At 46.3% G+C, this 22,142-nt stretch overlaps 1 protein-coding gene across 1 annotated transcript in view; it reads right to left on the bottom strand.

The window, feature by feature from the left end:
• Window positions 1-14,336, bottom strand: part of slc44a2 (solute carrier family 44 member 2 (CTL2 blood group)) — a 35,672-nt gene extending 21,336 nt beyond the window's left edge. Inside the window, exons 1-12 of the mRNA XM_063202085.1 lie at window positions 14,203-14,336; window positions 8,487-8,535; window positions 8,286-8,359; window positions 8,000-8,084; window positions 7,499-7,583; window positions 5,887-6,021; window positions 4,873-4,933; window positions 3,426-3,555; window positions 2,971-3,054; window positions 2,426-2,538; window positions 1,069-1,200; window positions 544-643 (exon numbers count right to left, since the gene is read on the bottom strand). Coding sequence (XP_063058155.1) covers window positions 544-643; window positions 1,069-1,200; window positions 2,426-2,538; window positions 2,971-3,054; window positions 3,426-3,555; window positions 4,873-4,933; window positions 5,887-6,021; window positions 7,499-7,583; window positions 8,000-8,084; window positions 8,286-8,359; window positions 8,487-8,535; window positions 14,203-14,323 — 1,169 coding nt within the window. The 5' untranslated portion in view covers window positions 14,324-14,336. The remainder of the gene's footprint in view (window positions 1-543; window positions 644-1,068; window positions 1,201-2,425; window positions 2,539-2,970; window positions 3,055-3,425; window positions 3,556-4,872; window positions 4,934-5,886; window positions 6,022-7,498; window positions 7,584-7,999; window positions 8,085-8,285; window positions 8,360-8,486; window positions 8,536-14,202) is intronic.
• Between the last annotated feature and the right edge of the window lie 7,806 nt (window positions 14,337-22,142).

Genomic DNA, 22,142 nt, shown 5'->3' on the forward strand with positions numbered 1-22,142 from the left:
CACAATATAGCACACATGCACTACTTGCAATAACGTAATAGCTTTTTAAAATAAATTACTGCAAAAAAAATCTCTCGCACTTTGCACGCTCGCATTATCTCTCGGTGCCCTACTGTGCCCCTGTATAGCATTAGGTTCAGCTGACGCCCCTGGCCTACCTGTGAACCACCCGCATTCCTATCGAGCTCTGAACTTTTCCCTATGTGACCATGTGTTACCCGACTGAACCTGCTGATGTCCAGTATCAGGTACTGTGTGTGACTTGCCTGGTTATCACCAGACTATCTTAGAAGTGAGATTAGTCTGGAGGCTATCTATGCAATTTCTCGTAGAAAATGTTGTCTTTCAGATCTGAACTATCGTGCAAAGCAGCATGGGACTTTCAAGTATGAGACTAGCTATATGGGTCACTCGCTTGCTAGTATGAGACTAGCTATTGGCCACTCGCTTGCTAGTATAAAACTAGCTATTGGCCGCTCACTTGCTAGTATGAGACTAGTTATATTGGTAACTCACTTGCTAGTAGCTATATTGGTTACTCACTTGCTGGCTTCCTTGATGAGAGCGATGGCGATGAGAATCCTCTTCCTGAGGAAGATGAGGAGAATGATGATGACCAGCTCCACGATGGCCAAAATGATCACTGAGATCGGGAGAGAGACAGGCAGAGAGAGAGAGACAGGCAGAGAGAGAGAGAGAGAGAGAGAGAGATAGAGAGAGAGAGAGAGAGAGAGAGAGAGAGATAGAGAGAGAGAGAGAGAGAGAGAGAGAAGAAATATATAACACTACCGATTGTTGCATACAAAAAGATGGAGAAACAGTAGCCCCAAAAGATTTCGTGATAGAATGGCAAATGCTACTGACAAGTTAATAGCCATATTGATTTAGTGTCCATCGATTAAGGTGTTTAGAGCCAGACAGGCACTAGAGCATTTCTACTCTTATTGACGCCTGCCTGCACAGCAATTTGACATTGTCTAAAGTGTACTTGCTCCCAGAGTAGTCTCCAGGTGTTGAATTAACACTGCATTGTTGTTTACTGAGTGCTGCCGCTGCTTCGAGACTCACTGAAGGCCAGCCAGGTCTGGCGAATCTGCAGATATACAGAGAAGTCCGTCTGGAGCCCCAGGTCACGGATGGTGACGTCAGAACCCTGGACTCCTTTCAGAGCGGCAAACTCCAGGTAGCAGTGGACGATCCCTGGAAGGAATATAAGGAAATGGAAATGTGTAAGCAGAGGTGGAAAGCAGCGAAGTGCATTTACCTACCTAAGTACTTTACTCAAGTAGCTTTGAAGAGCTTCGTTGTAAAATTACATATCCATGGTGGGACATTTTGCGAAATTGAAAAGAAAAATTTTCTTTTCTTTTCACTTTTTTTTNTGCCACTAAATGTTTGGGAGCATTTAACAGTGTTGCGGACCTTTATTTTCTTTTCAGTTATCTTACGCTTGGTCCAGCACCTGTGCCACTGATGTGCGCGCATTCTTTGACTTTCTACATTTTGCGAAATTGACATTTTTGTATTGGGCATTGCATTGCATTACATTGCAAAAAGCATTTTAAATAGGTTTAAAAAGTATGTTCTCTAAATATTTGAATGGCAAGAATTCACACCTAGATGATAGGACGTCTGAACAGTCATTTCCAATAATAAAATGCAAAATCCAAATAATAACACTTACGTCATTTTGCAATGAAACTGTTCAGTTTTTGAGTAATGTAGTACATTTGATTGGTCAGACTGTTCACCAAGGCAGTGCAGAGACCAGGCATGATTTTTCTTAAAATACATACTTTCTCCTCACTTCATCTGAACAACAAATACTACACTTTTCACTTCACTATATTTCAATGGACCCTCCATGCAATGGATTTTCTGTCTACACAATAAGACAGCAAAGGCAGTTGTTGCGATACGCTTTGCTCATCTAAGTGTCTCCAGATGTGAAAACAGCTTCACATATGAGCCAATGCAATGGAATGCAAGAATTGAATGATGAATCATCTACATTACATTGTAATATTGCTCCACAATGTTATGCAACACACATATGCATACGGACAATTATTCTTCCCTAAACATCAGTCTTTCAGGCAATATAACACCATAAAGAATTCACACCACAACTCAGAGATTATTGTAACAATAAACAATTTGTTTTCAGGTTTATTTTTTAGTGTATCTAGATCTATCAACATGTAATATTATATGCTTGCACTGTAACTGTGTAACATAAGGTTAAGGTTAAGTATGTACAGTGTAAGTACACAAAAGTTTATGATATTAGAGTGTATTACTTTGTTAAACTGTAACTAATGTAACAGAATGGCACACTCGAATAACCGAGGAACCAGTAGAATCTTTCACAAAGGTTCCGTAAAATAAGGTGTACATGAGATTTTTGAGAAAAGTCTCCGTTTACCGTACAAAATGACGAGGATGACCATGAACATCATGACCCAGACCATAATGCCAGCCAAGAAGCGCAGCAGCACGATGAAGATCAGACTGACCACCATCGCGATAACCAGACCTCTGCAAAGGACAAAAAAAAAAAACCAGACTCTTCAGTATGACAGTGCACATTGCAGAGTGAAGGTGTATGACGTTACGGATATGATGTAGGAATGAGTTTGAAAGTGCTTTTTAGACCTGATGATAATAACTGTGTCTATTGTCATATAACACAATAAATGCAATGAATGTAAACAAAGATTACAATTGGAATAATTCCTTGAAATTGTCATATTTTCACATAATTACTGCAATTCTGCAATTCAGAAAAAAATGTTATTATCGAACATAGGAAGCGAGGATATTGTTGCACTAGAGAAATAAGCAGGTGCACCGTGGACCCAAAAAGAACAGTTCCAGGGTGAGAGCAGGTTCGCATACTGAATAAATCTTATTAATTCTGCCAACCTGCTCTCACCCTTCAACTGTTATTGAACATAACCAGATGCTTACATGAGGATGAAATGCCAGGACTGTGTGTAGTCTTCAAAGACCCTCATGAAGACCTGCCGGGCCTCCATAGCAAAGTTAGACTTCCTGCAAAATACATGATGACAACATGCATAACATTAAGTGCCTGAATGGTACTATTTATAAATAACTAAGTAGGCTTTTCGTGTCCGCCTTCAATACACGCCTAATAAGTACAGGGGGAAATCCTGGTTTGTGTTCATAGTACAGCCCTTGGAGGACGTAGCCTCTTACTGCAGCAGGGGTTGCCAGCGACTCTATTCACTTGCTGAAAATGCCTAACTACATCATAACAACGTTGCTATGACATTATGGAGAGCCATAGTGCTGCACTAAGGGGTTAATAGAACTTGAAGTGGCCCCTCGAATGGAAAAAAAATCCCTATCCCTGGGCTAAAGGCTATTTGCGAAGGTGAAACTCAGTCCATAACACCTACTTGGCGGCTTCCAGGAGGTCACTGGCGTTGCGGGGCTCGTTGTTCTCGTCCATGTAGCTCGTCGTGTTCTCCCCCACCACAATGACCCCTCCCTTCTTGGTGCCCAGGTCAGGCAAGCATCGGCGGGAAACTGGCAAAGGAAAACACACTTATTACACACTTCACAAATACAGTACATACATGCATGTACTGTACAGGGTTGTGTTTCTCGAAAGCATAGCTGCCAGCCAGTTGGCAACTTGGGTTAGTTGCCAATGAGAAATTGCATTGCAATCAACAAAGTAGCTAAAATAGTTTGTCAAGGTAGGTGTTCTTCGCACAAAGCCTGTTTCTTGCTGCTGTACAGATAGAATGTCTGCACTGTGATGTATAGTAAATTACCTTGTTACATTATATAATGACCAGTACCCATTTATCCACCAGTACAGTATATGAGTACAGCGTAGGCCAGGGGTGGGGAAAGTATGTCTCGATTATGGCCCCTGAGGTCGTTTTATCCGGCCCCCGATATAATTTTACTGATATGCAGCTTCACATGAAATATGAAATATTTTGTGACGGAATCTTGGAAATTACATTTTCAATACAATTAAGTTAATATTCAGGGAGCCTAGAGAAGGTGGGTCTGTTTTAAAGGCGTCTTCCTTTAATTTAGGCCTAAAGTGCAGGGGGAAATCCTGGTTTGTGTTCATGGTACGGCCCTCGGTGGACTTTTATGGCCCTTGGAGGAATTTGAAGTGGCCCCTCGAATGAAAAAGATTCTCCACCCCTGGTATAGGCATATGCTTGAAATTAACAGAGAACGTGGAGGGTGCTGGTTAGATTACACTACACTACATCTACTGTTTTCGGTTGTATTGTACATGTACATGAAGGACTTGCAGTTCTTGATAAGGAGGGCCATGTTTTTTAGCGCCTCTATCGGAGGGCCACATAACAAGGGATATGACTGCTATTCGCAGAGTTCGAGGTGCGGTTGGTTGCTCACTGACTGTCAATATTGTTTGGAAGGAATAGGAGTGTTATCTATCGGCAGTGTTGGGAAAGTTCATTTTGTACGTGAACTAGTTCAAGTTCAAGTTCACAGCTCTCAGAATGAACTAGTTCGTTCATAGTTCATATTTTTTTCAAAATGAACTAGTTCGTTCATAGTTCACAAAATAAATTGAACTAGTTCATTTCAGTTTAACCCCCCCCCCAAAAAATAAATAAATAAATAAATAAAAATCAAAATTCATTGACAACGCCCATATAAATATTAATGAAACCTGGTAACTACGGAATAAATGTAAATATTGTACATTCAGTTCACGTTCGCTCAAAATATGAACTCGTCGAAACTTTTGTTCATTGAACGCGTTCGGGTACAACACTGTCTATCGGCCCACAGTATAATAACAACAGATAAATAATCTGTTCTTTTTTTTTAAGTTCATGCAGGACTTACAGTTCTTGCTTGGGAAAAGCATTCCAGGGCACAGACGGTCCCTCAGGATTTCCACCACAGACTAAAAAGAAGAAACAAAACAGGTTGAGCCTTTAATTAATACTCTCTTCCAGTGGCATGCACAGACATTTTAGGGGGGGCAGTTGCTGAAGGGAGTGCATGTGGAACTTACAGCTGCCTTACTAGGCTATGAAGGCTATATATTATATCAGTATGGTAAAAAAGCCGCACTCCCGGATCAATTTCTTGCAGTTTTAATACTGGGTTAGCATGGCAGACAGATAGACGTTTCGGCCTAAGCCTTCTTCAGCGTCTTTGGCTGATAAGACGCTGAAGAAGGCTTAGGCCGAAACGTCTGTCTGTCTGCCATGCTAACCCAGTATTAACACTGCAAGAAATTGATCCGGGAGTGCGGCTTTTTTACCATACACGAACTTTGCTGTTTGCTCGCACCCAAAGACCTTGTAAGAAACTTTTCGGAGTTGAGCGCACTTTCTCTACTAAAAATATATATTATATCAGGGCATAGAGGTTATAGAGTATATTTATCAGGGCATTATTGTTCCATGCTTTTGAAAATGAAACATTTGTACATTACGATGCTAACATGGTCCAAGGTACATTGCGGCAAAAACATTCAAAAAAGGAACTTTCAAAAAGGACATTTTTTGTCCAGTAGGGCAAAGGGGCAGGTGCTTTATCACCAGCTCATCCCTATCTGTGTGCACACCTATGCTGTCTTCCAATGAATAAATACATGAAAACATTTGTGTTTTAACCCGTTAAGACACCGCGCTATACATTTGCTGTTACCAGCATGGCAATGATCAAGTTGTAGTGCATTACTAAAGGCCCTGTGCTATGGCATAATATTGTAGTAACTATGGTAGTTAACTTTTCAATGGCTATTACAGCGTGCATTACGGGCCTACAGAGGCAAGCCAGGTAAAGATGGGAAACGGGATATGTTTAAACTTGTGCAAAGATGGGGAAATCCTTTAATAGAACACAAACCATCTTGTCGATGTCCACACCCTCTGGGATTTTACAGAACTTCCTGTAGTACTCCATATCTTCTCCAGTTTTTGCAAGAGGTGCGCGAGCCTTCGCCAGCGTAAGGAACTTGTCCGGACACGAGTCCACACAAATCTATACAGGCACAAGAGGACAGGAAAAGAGATTCATTTTCCGGCGAAGTGCAAATACGCAACAAGTCTATACATAGTACACTGACAGATGAAATCCACAGATAACCAACTGAAACAAGGCAACTCACTTCGAGAATCTTTGTTTTAAACGCTGGTTTCAATGAATAATGTATTTGCATGTACAGTACGTTTATTCTTCTGTTAAGCCATCAAAAAACAGTTTATGCAGTACAAGTAATTAATCCTTGAATTTATAAATTGGTGATACAAGACTGTATGCTTCCCCTCAGTATTTAGGTTGCGTAAAAAGAACAGAACAGGAAAAAATGCACTAACTGTTTGCTGACAAATAGTAATACTGTAACACTGCCAACAACCACAACGGAGCTTTATCCTAATATAGCACACACACACGCGCGCACACACGCACACACACACACATGCACGCACACACACACACACACACACACACACACACACACACACACACACACACACACACACACACACACACACACACACACACACACACACACACACACACACACACACAAGCACACACGATTTAAGCCTGATTTGCCAACACTATTCTGGCTTAGCTTGCCAAACAGAGTGGCTTTACAGCCCTACAGTAGTAACAGTGCCATTTTGGTCTGGGTCTTTTTCACAAACAGCCTCTGTGAACCCTCTCCTTTTCCATATTTCTTGTGCGCTGCTGTATCTGGTTTGCAAGCGGACGCCTGTTGCTGTTGGATGCCAGGATAGCAAAGGCTCTTGCACACGAGAAAGACCTGACCAGACTCCTAACCACGACTAGGCAGTTGTTTGTCTGTCCGTTTCGGTCTTGGTCAGCCACAGTCTTTTTGCCGAACTGGGGATCAGTCTCACGACTACATCTAAGAGCCAGGCTCGTTGGCATGACAAGTCAGATCACACCCACAACCCTCAATGATAGTCACTCCATCATAAATAATACAGTATATAGGCTATCTGTATACTGCATCTGAAACAGGGCCGGTTCTAGTCAATTTGGTGCCCTAGGCGAGCACCCCTCTTTGCTTTTGGTGGAATTAGAAATTGGTATGTGTAAACATAGTGTCATACATGTGATAGAGCACATCTGATCTACTAGACATTTGGTGTCCTAGGCCAGTGTTTCTCAACCTTTTTGTCTTGTGTACCCCCCAAGCCTTTTCGTTGTGCCATGAGTACCCCCTTAGTCAAGTTCTATATCGTTTTCTCCATCCCAATGTAACTAAGCTCCATATATTTGTTAAAATTTATTTTTTCCAAGTAGCCCCTGCAGTGTGCTCGGGTACCCCTAGTGGTACACGTACCCCTGGTTGGGAAACACTGTCCTAGGCGACCGCCTGGTCTGCCTATGCCTGGCACTGGCCTTGATCTGTAAATGGCTTTGGATGAGTGTCTGCAAAGTGTAATGTCATGTGTGACTGAGAGTGGTAAGAGGGCATTGGTACCTGTGTGGTGGGGCACTGGAACTCCAGCAGGGTGAGGGGGCTGGCACACTTCAGGATGTTGAAGTAGAACAGAAGAGGCTTCTTCCTGTGCAGGAACCAACACGGACAGAGATATCAGAAACGGCTTGCCTGTCTTAATGCTCTCTCTCTCTCTTTCTCTCTTTCCCTCTCTCTCTCTGTCAATGATCACAATGAAAACAAGCTCCCTAAGCTTTTTTGTGTTATCCTTTTGACGTGTTGTACAAGGTTTTCAAGACATATTTATTGACTGAATTATTTGTGTACCTTTTTAATCAAATTAATCAATCAATCAATCAATCTCTCTCGTATGCTCACGTGTGCACACATACACGTACAAACAAGAACAGCAGTGGTGGCGTAACCTTCCTTCATTTAAATGTACACCAGAAGAGGTGGGAAATTAGTGTTTCAAAGTATGGTTACAATATGAAGGTATCCATAGTACATAGTGTATTGAAAACAACAATAGGGAGAACTTACTCCAACCCAGTGCCTGCTTGTCCACAGAACTGCCCTCGGCTGTCGGTGGGGTAAATGACCTTACGAGGGTCACCTCTGGACCAGGCTGAGGGGGAGGAAAGCGAAAGATGAACAGGCAATACGTATTAAATGTACAATTGAGTATGTGTAATTAGCATAATTTGGTACAGTGTGTACCCAGTGAAGAAAGAAAAACGTATATCCGTACAGTGAATGTGACATTAGGCGTGTTAATGTGTTTGCATGCATTGTAGCCATTCCACAACATTACTGCATAGTGACTTACCCAAAATACCCACAGCAAAGTAGCCCAAAATGGCCAGGATGAAGAGGATACAGCATAAGACATCTGTGCAGCCCCTGCAGAGAAAGACGTTTTGTACATATTGATATGTTAGTACTTAGGTAATTACAATCAATAACACAAAACAGAAATGGTAAAATATTGTAACAGCAGAGTATGGGGGAGGGGGGGTGTCATCTTCACCTGTTATGGATTGGACCTTTAAACGTAGGGTCGAATTTCCGTGGATCTCCTATTGGGACAAATAGAAGAATACAGTTAAATATTTTAAGTGCATGATATGCTGTTTGTCCCCTGTGTGTGTGGGTGTGTGTTTTAGTGTGAACATATTGAGCATGTGCGTCGATGTTTTCACACTGTGTGATCCTCTGGCATTCTGTTCATTTTTTCCTGCCAAGCTGGACATGCCTAGCAACCGACAATATTGTTCCTTGACAACCACTATGCTGCCGGATAGATACAGCTGCTCTAATTAACCAGTAGCTTGGAAAAAATACATTTTGTTCAGAAATGGCCGTTGCGGTGATACAAATCACTCAAGTGCATCTCCTCTCACCCAAATTTGCATCGTTCCTTTATTTTGAAACATATCTGCATAGAATTCAACAAGTTAAGCACTGATATGGCATTATTTTGCCATCTTGTTTTTAATCTGACAACAATTTAGCTACACTGAATCGGATGTTTTACAACAGGTGATGGCCATACATTATATATTTCCCATGTGTGCGAAGAAATACACCATCTTGTTCCTGCGTTTCATATATGCAATTCAGAAAAACAGAAGTGTGATGTGATGTGGTGGTGCCATCATTTATCATCACCAGTCATGCAGCCATGAGGAAATGAGTCAGCATGGATGGAAAAAGACCAAATTGAAATCATTTCTCAAAACATAGTTCATTTGCAGACTCAAGACGGACTATAGAAGGACCTTTACCCCAGCTACGGTTTCACACACAGGAACTTGGAGCATCTTGAAATATTCGAGGCCTATATCTACCCTTCCTTGAAGTGTTTACAAATGTTGACTTGAGACCTACAAATGTTGAGTCAGCACATGTGGAAAAGATTAAATTCGAGTAATTTCTGAAACTATGTTTCATTTTTGTTTCACTTTGAGTCAGACTTAGAAAGTCCTTTGCTCCTCCAAACACCATTTCACACACAAGAACAAAACTTGGAGCATCTTGAACTATTCTATCTTCCTTTCCCCAAAGCATTTACAAATGTTCAGACCTCTGAGTCCTGAAACTATGGTCAAGTAGGCTAACTGTGATTCATTTGCAATTTTGCTTTCAGTCAGACTAAGAAAGACCTTTGCTCTAGCCACCATTTCACGCACAAGAACAAACCTCAGAGCAGCATACTGAAATCATTTATATCTACCTGTCCCCAAAAACAAATTGTTTTACAGTAAAAAGCTCAGACCTGTTTTTGCTCGCATGTCTTCTTCAGTAGGGCATCATTCTAAAGTACATAGGTTTCTGCATTGGTTTCCTGTCTTTGTGCGCCACAGGTCAAAACAACCCCAGACTTCCGTATCCTGTGCAACCGGTTGACGGCTTGGTGCTAAAATGCTCTTCATCGAGGTGTGTGTGTGTGTGTGTGTGTGTGTGTGTGTGTGTGTGTGTGTGTGTGTGTGTGTGTGTGTGTGTGTGTGCGTGTGTGAATGTGTGTCAGTGAGTGAGGACGCACGCAAGAGTATGTTCAAGGGATGAGTCACTAACCCACCGAGAGAGACCTAACAGCCGGCCACCTCTAGGCAGACTTCACTCATCCACACACACCCCCCTCCCACCACCCCATCTCACACAGTAAATAAATCGCAGTGTTAATTCAACACTATTCAACACTTTTCTGAGCACCTACAGCATGGTTCCATTGAGTGTTGAAATGACATTGCCCATATTTGCTCTCTACACATTGAGACACCGCTCACAGCCCATCATTCCGAAGCAGCAGAACTCCCTCATCCACCCTCATCCCACCGCCCCACACCCAGGGGCGTAGCAGCACATTTTGGGCCCTATGTACAATCAGCTCCAATGGACACCCGCCCCACCCCCCAGTCATATATTTTCATAAATTGGACTGTGTGTCGGCCCCCTTTATACGTACATGGGGCCCTGGTGACTCAGTCACACTTTATCCCCCAGAACGACACCTGGCTTCACCTCACACAGTACAATTTTCAGCGCTAATTCGACACTGTTCTGTGTACATTATGGTCCCATTGGATTTTTACTATTAAAGGTTGTGTTGCATTAAACTGGGAATCCATATGTGCTCTAAGACTGTGAAAAATAAACTATATAAGTGTTAAATTTAACACTAAATGAGTTGAATAGAACCATACATCAAACGGGAACACACAAGCTCTTGACAGCAGAGCTCTGTAACATCTCAGTGTGGTAAATCTGCTGACTTTGCCTAGGCTTCACTGTTTACTTCCATTTTCACATCCGCTGAAATCGCACATGAGAATCGTGACTACAACATCTTAGAGGCAGACAACTTCCTACAAACTCAAATCATGTTATTCATGATGAACCGCAAAGACAAGGGAGGTCACACAACTTCCACAACACTGTCCTATCTTTGTCTGTACATGTACATGTGGGACAGTGAGAAATGTAATTTCGTAATTTCCTTTCATATCCAGCAAGTTACGCATGCAGAGATTGACAAATAAAGCTGACACAAACACAAAATGGCTACTGGTTGTTCTCAATTTGGTTTTGTTCAGACTGCTTATTGGCTATCTTTATACATACAGTTTATACATGTTATTACAACCAGAACCGTATTAAGCCAATATGGTGCCCTTGGGCACTATACCTCACCGGTGCCCCTTTGAATAATATTTGCAAAATTTGTGTCTTGTGGTGCCCCCTCACTGGTCAAAAATGCTTGGCTCCCCTGGGCACTGTGCCACTGGCTCTTATGGATAATCCGGCCATGATTACAACAGTAATCAAATCCCTGAAGACATGGTCTCAATTTGAGCAACCGACAGCCCAAAGTGCCCAAATAACTTCAGAAACTGTGCGAGTGAGCAGCCCACTGTTCTGCTTTCCTAAGACCAGAAACCAGCTATTTGATATCACACCTATCTTCTGCATAATCTTATTTTGCTTGAATCATCGGTCAAATCTTGATGCGGCTTTCGCCTACCAATGGCATAGTCTCGCACTGAGTCACAATAGGGCGTTTGTGGCCACTGGAGTGTCTGTGTATCCAAGACAATAGAGCCCATTGGGCATCAGCTCTGTGTCCTCATGGAAGCCCACAACATTTACTGATGAAAGTGGTTTTCTAACAGGCTGCCGCCTGTCTGGTTGGTTTCACAGTTCATATAGAGCCTGTGTTGTGGCGATATGCACTGCTGCTTCGTCAAAATGACCTACCACCAGTAGGCTGTTAACGTAGCCTTACAACCCCTCCCCTGACCATAAGCACTGATCCTGGAGCAGTTTGTAGAGCCGCTCGATAGGTAGGGCTATATCGAGAAGGCACCAGGGCTATATATATGGGGGGAGGCTGGTGACTGATGTGCATCTACATGACGTGCATGTACACCGCAGGAGTGGGCAAACAAAAGTCCCGGGGGCCACATGTGTAGCCAGGCCGCCCCCTCCTAGTGACGCAACACCTTCAGCGTTGCAACTAGTCAGGTCAAGAGCAATGCAAGTAGGCCTACTTTCTGAGTTCCCAACAATATGGGAACTCCTTTCACTTTGTCAGGAAGCAAACAACCATAAGCAAACCCAGGGAGGCAGGTCAACCATGCCATTTGGGAAAAGTTAATTGTTATGCTCTTGGTCAGACCAAGTCTCGAAGAGATTTGAGCGTCGATGATAATCAGGCTACACATGTGTAGCCTGGCCTTGCCATCCATAATGCTCCAGTCAAGTTACTCCTTCCATGTGACGTTAGTGCTGATTAAAACACAATTGTGGCCTGTTATTGTCATTACCCCAACATTGCATGTTACAGTACATCTTGGGAATTCCCATGTTTCCTTGAGTGGTCATTACTAATATCATTTAGGCTGGTGGTAATCATATTACAGCTATATGGTGGCTGTTAGCTATATTACAGTCACTGCAGTGCACATCATGGTTTCAGAACCGGTGTGTCATATTTGTTAATAATTTCATCAGTGTCACATATGAGACTCTTCAGATCTCTCTTTCACTAGAAATGTTTGGTGTAGGACGTCAGTAAACCTCCCCCCTGAATCCTCATACATATTATTGCATATACTATATTGCAGCACTGAGCTATCGGTCTGAACTATCAGCTCAGCGGCATAGTGCTGTGCCTCCCGTGCCCGAACTGGAGCGTTGACTGACAGGTCGCAGGGTCGCGGGTTTGACACACAGGCACAATTCAATTTTTCAGTGTGTGGCCAGCAAACAGCAATGATGTCCAGGGCTGCTGTGGCACAGCTTGCTAATGTGCCCGCCAACATATGGGCTGTGAGTCTATGGGGGGCCAGGTACGAATGCAACCAGGGTCAGTTTCCAACCCTCCCCCCCTAACCCTTCTTCCACTGTCCTATGATCTATAAGGCAAAAAAGTCAACCCAACAAAATATTTTAGATAAATAGAACAGAAAAGTTTTCGCACCCTACAAGCGTTCTACCAGCCATGACTTTCCCTCATGAGTTCTCTGTCTGTACTAGGCCTATACATCTCTTGGAAAGTGCTCACAGGTGCCGCAGGCTGGGTGGACAGTTTTGTTAGATGGCAACTGGCCATATTACACAGTGCAGCTTTAAATGGCAACTGGCCTGTCTGGCAAACACTGAACTGTCCAGGAATCACAAGGGACAAGGTTTATAGTAGGGGCCGGCCGGAGGGTTTTATCACCCCCTGGACAATAGAGGGAAATGAGGAACTAGGGAGTGTGGAGGGGGAAAAAAAAGACTTAGTTCACATAGAAACAGAATGCAAATGAGATCAGTTTTTCGCTTCTTTCTTTCTTTTTTTCTTTCTTTTGTAGACACACCATGAGGGAATGAAAATGCATTAAAGGTCCATATAATGGAAGGTATCGAAAAATAACCAACAGGGTTGTGTATTTGCTCAAAAAAAAAAAATAGTAAGTATTTTAAATGAAGTTTATCAAATCACTGAAACTAAGGATAGCTTACTAGGCTACGATCAGATTATTCAGTTGAACAGTTAGGCAGAAGACACAATATCAGCATGATGGAGACTAATGATAGCATCTTCATGCAATCATGTCGCCTACCCCGACCCGGCACCAAGAAAGCGAGTCGCTAGTCGCTACCCTGACCTGCACCGAGAAAGGCGGATGAAAACGCGTTGCTACTGTACAGCAATACATCACCGTCGATTGTTACATTCAAAAGTCATCTAGAAGAAGAGCAGCGTAAAGCGTCTCGCCAAATGATGTCACTTTTAAGCATCATCCTCCGCCTTGTTGAAAACACACATACATAGAACACCGACTGCAAGATCAGTTTTAGATAATTGCACAAAAATAAGGAGGGGAGTTCAGTACACATTTTGAAACTGGACAGTGGTTGAAATGAAATCAGGAGATACATTTCGGGGGAGATTTGATTGATTAGAATATGTAAGTCGTTCAAAGCATGACGGCTACACCCCATTCCATTCGAGTACTGAAAAAAATGTCGTTGGCACCGGTCACATACATCCATTTTAACGCACGGGTTTGGAAATTGCATTCTTGTGGTAAGTCTATAATGTTGAAAGCATTCTTCGACTACTACCAATGATGCACATGCTGTCCACACCCATTTCATTTGCTTGCATTAGAACTACCCATTCTTTCCATTTCGCTGTAACTGAAGAAATGTCCAAAGAAAGAAAAAATGTGAAGCTGTGCGCAATGACTACTTGCCGTATTTGGCATCGCCGTTCTTCTCGTTCTTCTCTTCCATTTCCATGTTGGAGGGCTCGATTTTTCTGACAAACCAGTTTGTGGGTGAAATCTCGGAGGATTGAGTGCTTGAAGCAAGCATAGGCTGTAGTGTGGATGCCAACCCCCTAGAAACGATATGTTGTGCGCTGCACTATCCGTACTACTCGTGCGTTTCAGATCCAGCGAGGATACCTCACCAATAGAATTAGATAAATAATTGATGAACGGACCAATTATCCAATAGCAGTTTGCAGGAGGCGGGAATTGCTCGGGGAACATAGGACAGACCCCTAGTTTGCCGCTACTTCAATGGAATGTGGCACCACACCACAGACGCTAGATGATGTTTGTGACAAATAGAGACAAAGCGACGTTGCTGTTTAGTGGAGCGCACTACGCAAAGTATTCTCAGGGAGCGATGTGCTATTCTACTTGAAATGTGTATTCTCTGTGCATTGTTTTCATGAACCTGTGGTTATTGTGAACTCGATTGGGGGTACGTACGAGGAGCCTGGTTTCTACCAGACCTCTGTGTGTGTAGCTCTGGAGCCCTCTGGCGGAGCTCCAAACACACACGTCGGTCTGGGAGCATGTAGCAGGATTCCACTTCTCCAGTTAAAAAATAATCAGAGCATTCATTGCTTCAATATCAATGGCAGCTCACATTGAGAAGTCACAGGAAATATTGTCGACTATATTGACGCTTTAAACAGAAAACGTTTTTGAAGGAATTTGTTGATATTGAAGCAACAATGGATCCGCTCCGAGGAACTAGGCCTACAGGTCGGGCAAGAGCCAGGCAGGGTGCTACAACTTCATAAGCAAATAATAACAGTGTCATTGGCCCATAATACAGAACCAGGGGGAAATCTAGGTTTGAAGGTTGCCAGCACTGTGCCAGGAGTATGGAATTTGGTGGAGGAGGAATTATGGTGTGGGGTTGTTTTTCAGGAATTGGGCTTGGTCCCTTTGTTCCAATGAAAGGAACTTTGAATGCTTCGAGATGACAAAACAGTTTGGAGAGGGCCCATTCCTATTCTAACATGACTGTGCACCAGTGCACCAAGCAAGGTCCATAAAAACATGGATGACAGAGTCTGGTGTGGATGAACTTCACTGGCCTGCACAGACTCCTAACCTGAGCCCCATAGAACACCTTTGGAATTAATTACTGCGGAGACTGAGAGCCAGCCCTTCTTGACCAACATAAGTGTGTGACCTCACCTATGCGCATTTGGAAGAATGGTGAAAAAATCCTATGAAAAGACAGTCCTCAACCTTGTGGATAGCCTTCCTAGATGTTGGTGAGGACCACTAAAGGACTGTATTGCGCTGGTTCTGAATTGTTGGGATGTTGTGTTGTATGGGGGGCGTCGGTTAGAACACCATGAAGCAGTTTGAAGCAGTTGTCTCCCTTTAGTTTGTTTATTAAACTTGACAGATGAACTACATGGGCATGAGCCTCAGTTGTGTGTGGTCTGCAAATACAGAATAAGGCTAATCAAACACACTGAATTAACTAACAAAATATACACTGACTAAATAATACTCCTCTTAGCATCACTACTTATCATTACTTCGAATATCTAACATAGCTCAATTAGCATGACTTGCAAATTTCCTATACAAATCACTACAATGCTAGTTCTCCGCTTAGCATGCTAATCGCGATTAGCACGCTAATCGCGATTAGCACCCCAATCTAACATTTACTGTCACATCAACATACACACTCTGAAACGAACTACTAACTCACTATTCTGACACAACAACACTTACTTGGTGGAAAGGCACGCACACAAACTTCTCACATGCAATCATCTTGAGGTATAACTCAACTGGAGCAGCAGAGCTGAGTAAGTGCTCCCTGCTCCGAGTAGAACTTAACTGAACTGCACGTGAAGGGGGCGGGACTAGGCATTAATGTCAGAGTCTTTCTTACAGCCGCCCCCGAATTGCTGAGGCAATTCGCTCACGAGAAAGACTCGGATGAGTCTCAGGTAGACGAAGGATGATCTCCGGCGCCGTCGGTGTCCGGAAGGGCAGGAAGGCAGATGAGCCGGGCCGCTGGACGGGTGTAGACTCGGTCCTTCACCTGGACGTCCGCCGATCGCACGCGTCCATCTGCACTCCGATGCGCTGTGATGATCTTCCCGATAGGCCAGCTTGCTCTTGGTAGCTGTGGGTCTACCAGCAGGACCACTGCACCCTCAGCGAGGTCCTCTGTAGTATCATCATGCCACTTCTGACGACACTGTAGAGTGGGCAGATAGTTGCGTATTAATCTTGCCCAGAATTGGTCGGCCATGACTTGGCAATGCCTCCATCTCTTCCTCGTCAAGCCTTTGTCCATGGGGTACACCACCTGTGGCAACGCACCATCGGGCCGCCCCATCAGAAGAACATTAGGCGTTACAGGGTCTTCGTCAGCAATACTGGACGAGGTGTAGCCCAAAGGCTTAGAGTTCAGGATGGCCTCAGCTTCTAGCAGAACTGTACGAAGCACTTCCTCGGATACTGACTGTGCTCATTTCACAGTGTACAAGGCAGACTTTGCCGATCTAATCTCCCGTTCCCAAACCCCACCGAAATGTGGGGATGCAGGTGGGTTGAAGTGGAAGGCAATCTTCTGCTTCGCCAGGAGCTTCTGCAGTTCTGGGCTCATGCTGGAAAAGGACTTGCGTAACTCCTTCTCTCCAGCCTTGAAATTGGTCCCTTGATCTGAGTAGACCTCTGCAGGGGTCCCTCTGCGAGCGATGAACCTCCTGAGAGCCATCAGATAAGAGTCCACGTCGATACTGGGCAAGAGGTCAAAGTGCCCAGCACGGGTAGGGAGGCATTTAAAGATAATGCCCCACCTCTTCTCTGTACGACGGCCAATCTTGATATGGAATGGCCCGAAGCGGTCAACACCAGTTGAATAGAACGGTGGCTGGAAGAGCCTTAGTCGAGCTGCAGGTAGGTCAGACATCTTCGGCACTACTGGACGAGCTTTCCATCGACGGCACTCTTGGCACTGGTGCTGTATGCGTCGGATGGCCTCTCTCCCGCGCAGAACCCAGAAGGTCCGCCTCATCTCCGCGAATACACGTTCAGGGCCTGGATGACACAAGTGAACATCATAATCCTGAATCAGGAGCTTAGTAGCTGGATGGGATGGATCTAAGACGATTGGATGGATGGTGCTGGGATCCAGTGCCTCCGCTCGTCGCAGTCTTCCTCCCACTCTGATAATCCCGACCTCGGGATCCAGCTCAGGCGACAGGGTGAGGAGCCGACTGCTCCTCTGGACAGGTTTGCCAGCCCGAAGAAGGCGTAGCTCCTCTGGGAAACAGTCCTGTTGCACTTGCTGGAAGATCAGCATCTCCGCCTGCTGGTAGTCGGACGCAGTTGGGACTGAAGACGGGGCAGCCGCCCCATCAAGCCCCTGGACAGTGGCGTCGACCAGGTCCGTCCAGCAGGAGTACTGCTTGGCAGTGGTGACGCTGGATGGCTCGACTATGGACGTCAGGCCGCAGAAGGTGGACTTACGGTATTCCGCTGAGTCTGGCTCAGGCACTGTGTCAGGCTTCACTGGCCACTCCTCTGGGCTCTTCAGGAGGAAAGGTGGCCCTTGAGACCAACGGTTTGGCTGGGCTAACTCTCCTAGAGTCTTGCCTCTGGTAATGTCATCCGCGGGATTCAGGGCAGATTCTACGTAGCGCCAGCAGCTGGAGTTGGCTCTTGTATTTCCGAGACGCGGGTGCCCACAAACACCTTGAAACGGCATGACTCCGATTGGAGCCACGTCAACACTGTCGTCGAGTCTGTCCACAGAACGACGCTGTCGATGTGCAGTGTGAGCTCTTTTGCTAACAAGCTGGCTAGCTGTGCTCCAGTGAGTGCTCCGCAGAGCTCCAGTCTTGGCATCGATGTCTGCCTGCGGGGAGCGACTCTGGATCTGGCCACAAGGAAGGACAGGTGGACTCTCCCTTCGGTGTCCTCCGACCGTAGGTATGCGACCGATCCATAAGCCCTCTCGGACGCGTCACTGAAGATGTGGATCTGCCTTGATTGAGCGTTGGCTTGAGCTGGGACGTAGGGACGGGACAATGATATCTGTGGAAGGAGCTGAAGCTCCGCTTCCCAGTCTTTCCATTCTTGCTGTATATCCTCAGGGAGGAGTGGATCATCCCAGTGGCGCTGTTTGTCCCAGAGACGTTGGACAAGCACTTTGGCACGCGTTGTGTAGGGCAGAATATAACCCAGCGGGTCATACTGTCGAGCAAGGACTTTGTACACGTTGCGCATCGTCAGTGTGCCGTACTCTAGGGGCCGGTGCTTGTAACCGAGACAGTCAGATTCCCAGTGCCACGTGAGGCCGAGGGCATATTCTGGATGGCTGGTGTCACCGTGCGAAAGCCAATGCTCAAGGCTGTCGGACTGGGCCTCCTTTGGGAGGTGGCTGATGGCATGTGGGACGTTGCTCGCCCACTGGCGGAGTTCAAACCCACCAGTGGCAAGAAGTCCACAGAGCTTGTCCACAAGCTCCTTGGCCTCTTCAGCAGTGGGGACACTTTGTAGGCAATTATCGACGTAGAAGCACTGCTCTACAGACTGCCGCACATCTTCATCAGGAGCGCTGTGTTCCCTGACGTGTCGCTGGAGAGCGAATGTCGCACAGCATGGAGAGCAGGTCGTCCCGAATGGCAAGACTTGCCACTCGTACACGTCTGGGGGCTCTTCTCGCCTCATGTCTCTCCATACGAACTTGAGAAGTGGTCTGTCCTCCGGCAAGAGCCTAACTTGATGAAACATGCTGCGTATATCCCCGCTGATTGCTACTGCGCTCTGTCGGAAGCGCAGCAAGACGCCAAGAAGCGAGGCACCCAGTGTGGGTCCAGGCAGCAGTGCTTCATTCAGGTTCAGCCCACGGAACTGGTACGAGCAGTTGAACACTATTCGATTCTTCTCGTTGTGTCGCACCAGATGATGGGGAATGAACCAGGATTCACTCTCTGTTGGGAGGTCAGGACCTAGCTTCTTCACCGATCCTGCTTTGACCAACTTACTGATCTCCTCGCAGTATGCCTCCGCCTGCTGTGGGTCTCTGGCCAGCCTCTTCTCTGTGCTCCTCAGACTGGGCATAACCGCCTCCTTGGTGGCCTGGAAGAGGGGCATTTGGCGCTTCCGAAGCAGGGGGGTGGCATAGCGTAGGACGCCCTCGATTTCTACTCTTGATGTCCTTGCTTCCAGCAGAGCCACGGCTTCCTGGTCTTCCTTAGACCGAGTGACGACTTTGTCGCTACGAAATGGCAGCACGTCCATCTGCCATAGCTTCTGGACGTTAGCCATCAGCTCCGTGGTCTGTGGGGACACTGTGGTGAAGAGGCACTGCTGCTCTGGTAGGGTTTGCTGGACTATCCTCGTGGGGCCCTGCAGGGTCCACCCAAGCCGGGTGTGGATGGCCGCAGGCCCGCCGGGAGGGCCCAATCTCACTGGCTCAATGGGTGTGAGTAGGTGAGGGTGGTCAGCACCTATGAGTATGAGGGGCTTAACCCGGCCAAACTGCTCAAGAGGGAGACCTACCAGGTGCTTGTACTTCTTCTGGAGGGATGTGACTGGGTAGGAGCGCTCAGCGAGATTCAGGTGTGGCGACGTGAAAGCATGTGTGATCTTGAAGCTCCTCTTACGCTGACCAGCTGGAGATAGGTGGAAGGAAACACAGGTTCCCCTGAGTACCTGGACGTCCTGTCTTATGGTGCGAAGACTGAGTTCTTCGGCAGTGCCCTCTATCCCTAGCTGACTGGCGGCCTCTGGCAGGAGCATTGTGCGCTCCGATCCGTCGTCTAACACGGCATATGTCACCAGATTCCGGTCACGATAGCAAAGCACCACTTTGATCACCTTCAACAGGACTCTCGAGGACTCTGATGGGCGGTCTAGATAGAGAACATCTGTGGTTGCGCTGTCTGCGCTGCTCCCATCCTTGGGAGGCTCGTCAGTGTCTCTCTTGTTGACCTCGTGGAGGACCTTTAAGTGCTTGCCTTGACACACTTCACAAAGCTTCTTCAAGTCACACTGAGCAGCCTGGTGGTTCCTTGCACAGCGCCAGCATCGCCTATTTGCTTTGATCCACGCAGTCACTTGTTCCTTTGTGAGCTTTTGAATGGCTTGGCACCTATTCAGGAAATGCTCAGGGCTCTCACAGTATGGGCAATATGGCTTAGCTTTTCCCTTCTTCTGTGCCAACGCAGGCGACCTAGGAGGATCAGTACTGGGGGATCCCTCTGCTCCATGTAACACTGACATACTTGATCGAGTCTTCTTCTCAACCTTGGAGCTAGACTGCCCTTGGTATCTGATCTCCGGCTGGACCTCTGTGTCTTGGCACCACGACTCGTATCTTAGCCACTCTGCCAGATCGATCAAAGAGTACGTGGCCTCTGGTTTGCGTAGCATGGCACGGCGGAAGTCAGCTCTCATTTCAGTTGGGAGCTTCGTGAGTAGACGTGCAACGTGTGTGCCACACATGAGCTCTACTTCTCCTTCAGGTCCCAGGGTCTGGAGCATGCCAACGAGGGACTGGACTTGTAGAGCAAACTTCTCGAAGGCTGCAATGTCTCCGCGCCTCACCTCAGGTGCCTCCATGACAGTGGCTATTATCTTGAGAACCACATGGCGGGGTTGGCCAAACTTCTCATCCAATGCTGCCATGGTGTCTGAGTATGGAGTAGGCGAATTTAGGTAAGAATCCGCTATGAGACAGGCCTCTTCAAGTTTCAAGTGGTCGATGAGGACTTGATATTTAAAGAGCTCTGTGCCGTCCTCAGGTAGCAGATTCTCCAGGCTTATCTTAAGTCTTGCATACTCCACTGGATCTCTACTCTTGAAGATGGGAATCTTCGGCTTGGGCCCCCTATACACTTTCTCCCCGAACACAGGTGGTACGAATGCCTGCCGTGCATCCGGATGTGGAGACTGGCCTGTTCGGGGGCTAGGCGAGTAGCTGGACTGTTGGCCAGGTGCGTATCGGGCTCTAAAGTTCGAGGGACTGAAGACTGGGGAATGGGTAGGCATTCCCATGGCTGGCGATGGCGGAGCAGCTGCGGGCCTGCTGGGCCGCCTAGGCCCAGAGAGGTAGCCCGCTCGCGGGGTGGAAGGCAAGCTAGCCGCTGGGGCTGCTCTTGAGGCAGCACTCTGCTTCAGTAGCTGTAGCTCACTCATCATTCTGTCTATCGCTGAGACCATCTGACCTTGATCGTAGCCCTGTGGCTGTGATGGTGGCCCCGGTGGGGGAGGCGGCCAGTCACTGTATTCCTCCTCTTCTCTGTCTGTGGCACGTGGTGCTGGAGGTGGAGGAGGGGGTAGGTCTGACCACTCATCCTGTTGATGCTCAGCTTGAGCATTACTGAGGGTTGTCACTCTCTCTGTAAGCGACTTCACATCTCTAAAGACATCTTTAAGCTCAGCCATACTGTCTAGTATATGCTTATGGGATAGATGAAGTTTCATGTTCTCAATGCGAATCTCCTGTAGTTCAGCTTTGCATGCATTGACAGAGTCACTGCTCTCATCATACTCAGGGCTGGATGGACGGGGCATCCTATGCTGTTCACGCCGCCTCTCGTGTCCTATGGCATGCAAGTGGGGATGTCCGTCCTCTTGTTCGTCGAGGACTGAATCCCACCGGACTTGGCGCCTGGGATATGAGGTGTTAGGGCGTGCGGGGGGTGTCATCTTGACTGCTCCCTCCATGTTGGGTGTCCACTCCCTCCCCTGTAAGTGCATCTGCATTGCTGCCGCTCCACTGAGATGTTGCCTATAGCTGGCTGCATCAAGCTCATAATCTTCAAGGTAGGCAGGGAGACGGGTCTGCCGCCTAGGGCGAACTACTTCACTGCTTTCTTGCATCTTGATCCCACATCAACACAGTATCC

Source organism: Engraulis encrasicolus, chromosome 1, assembly GCF_034702125.1.
Source record: "Engraulis encrasicolus isolate BLACKSEA-1 chromosome 1, IST_EnEncr_1.0, whole genome shotgun sequence".
Lineage (NCBI taxonomy): Eukaryota > Metazoa > Chordata > Actinopteri > Clupeiformes > Engraulidae > Engraulis > Engraulis encrasicolus.